Here is a 1,753-nt window from a genome sequence, read left to right as displayed (position 1 = left end):
AAAAAAAAAAAAAAAAAAAGCCAGGCATGGTGGTGGGTACCAGCAGGCCTGGTACTTGGGAGGCTGAGGTAGGAGGATCCCCTGAGCCCTGGGAGGTCAAGGCTGCAGTGAGCTGTGATACTGCACTCCAGCCTGGGTGACTCTAGGTGAGAACTTGTCTCAAAGAAAATAAAATGGGGAAAATAGATGCCCAAGGTCTGACAGGGGAGATCTCCCACCCCGCTATGGAGGTCAGGGGTTAGTTTGGAAAAATGTATAGGAAGTCGGCTGGGCAGGGTGGCTCATTCCTGTAATCCCAGCACTTTGGGAGGCCAAGGTGGGTAGATCACTTGATGTAGATCACAGGAGTTCGAGACCAACCTGGTCAACATGATGAAACCTCGTCTGTACCAAAAATACAAAAATTAGCCTGATGTGACAGTGGGTGCCTTTAATCCCAGCTACTTGGGAGGCTGAGACAGGAGAACTGCTTGAACCCCAGAGGCAGAGATTGCCGAGAGCCAAGATTGTGCCACTGCACTCCAGCTTGGGTGACAGAGTGAACTCCCTCCGTCTTAAAAAAAAAGAAGAAGAAGAAAAAAAGTTGGAGGGAATAGATGCCCAGGTTCTGACAGTGCAGATCTCCCCAACCACCCAATGCAGTCAGGGGTTAGCCTGGAAAAATGTACAGGGACCCAAGTCTCTCCCTAACCCCCAATCCAGTCCTCACCCTTCGTGTGTCCACGTTTGGAAGAGTCCTGAGCCTTGCTGGCTTGAGGCCGTTGGTCATTGTAGAGCAGGAATGCGAGCTGGGGGCGAATAAACGGAGACAACGTGAAATTCCTCCCAGGCAGGGCGGCCCTAGAGTTTCACCCCTACTTGACCCCGGGCGTCCTTCACCTGGCTGGTGTTGCTCCGGTACAGCGGCTGCAGGCTTCGGCCCACGGCCCCCTCCGGGCTGTCGATGAGTCCCCTGCCGTCCTGCCAGCCTCCGGAGCTCTCGTCCAGATACTTGTACTGTAGCCCTCTCTGCGCCGCCTCCCCGGACCCTCTAAGAGCTGGCAGCTTGTAGACCACGAACCTGGAGGTCGGAGAATGCACAGAAATAGGGGAGAGGGAAGAGAAAGCACCCCAGGGTTCCCCGAGGAGGCAGCCATCCCGGTCGAGTGACCCCCACCGGACCCCGGGGCGATGGTAGGCCCCCCGCTGCATACTCACCAGTCTACAGGCTGCCCGGAGTCCCCGTGGCAGGTCAGTGCCCTGGCGGGGACGCACAGCAGCGCGGCCAGCAGCAGCGGGATCATCGCTGCTATGGGGCTGAGATCCAGGAATCTGTGTCGGGGCTGCGGGGCGATGGGTTGCAACAGAGGCCAGGACTGGCACCTGGCACATTTCATTTCCCTAAACTTGCCTGGGAACCCAGGCGGGGACATCACGAGGATAGAGACTCCTCCCCCGAGACGCGACGCTGCGTTTTGGAGAGGCAAAAGGCAGCACCGAGTCTGCTCAGACCACGCCCACGACGGGCCAGGCGCTCCGGCGTCTCCTGGAGCCGGGTCACCGTTCCTTTTAGTGGTAGCTAATCCCAGCCCACGCACTTCTGTCCAACCCAACTCCTGCCCCGGTTTCTGGATCAGGCACAAGTTTGATTTTATTTTCAGCCCTACAACCTGGGTCCAACTCTTGTGACCTTTGTTCTTCTTCTTCTTTTTTTTTTTTTTTTGAGACGGAGTCTCGCTCTGCCGCCCAGGCTGGAGTGCAGTGGCCGGATCTC

General features: G+C 56.9%; 1 protein-coding gene across 2 annotated transcripts in view; it reads right to left on the bottom strand.

Moving 5' to 3' along the window:
* DNASE2 (deoxyribonuclease II, lysosomal) overlaps window positions 1–1,497 on the bottom strand; it is a 10,686-nt gene extending 9,189 nt beyond the window's left edge. For both annotated transcript variants that reach the window (XM_011954696.1, XM_011954697.1), the window contains exons 1-3: window positions 1,198–1,497; window positions 880–1,060; window positions 710–788 (exon numbers count right to left, since the gene is read on the bottom strand). In XM_011954696.1, the coding sequence (XP_011810086.1) occupies window positions 710–788; window positions 880–1,060; window positions 1,198–1,412 (475 nt within the window). In that variant the 5' untranslated portion in view covers window positions 1,413–1,497. The remainder of the gene's footprint in view (window positions 1–709; window positions 789–879; window positions 1,061–1,197) is intronic.
* Between the last annotated feature and the right edge of the window lie 256 nt (window positions 1,498–1,753).

Source organism: Colobus angolensis, unplaced genomic scaffold (assembly GCF_000951035.1).
Source record: "Colobus angolensis palliatus isolate OR3802 unplaced genomic scaffold, Cang.pa_1.0 Scaffold39, whole genome shotgun sequence".
NCBI classification, from domain to species: Eukaryota; Metazoa; Chordata; class Mammalia; order Primates; family Cercopithecidae; genus Colobus; species Colobus angolensis.
Note: the sequence above shows the minus strand (reverse complement) of the source record. Positions and strands in the feature narration are given on the sequence as shown.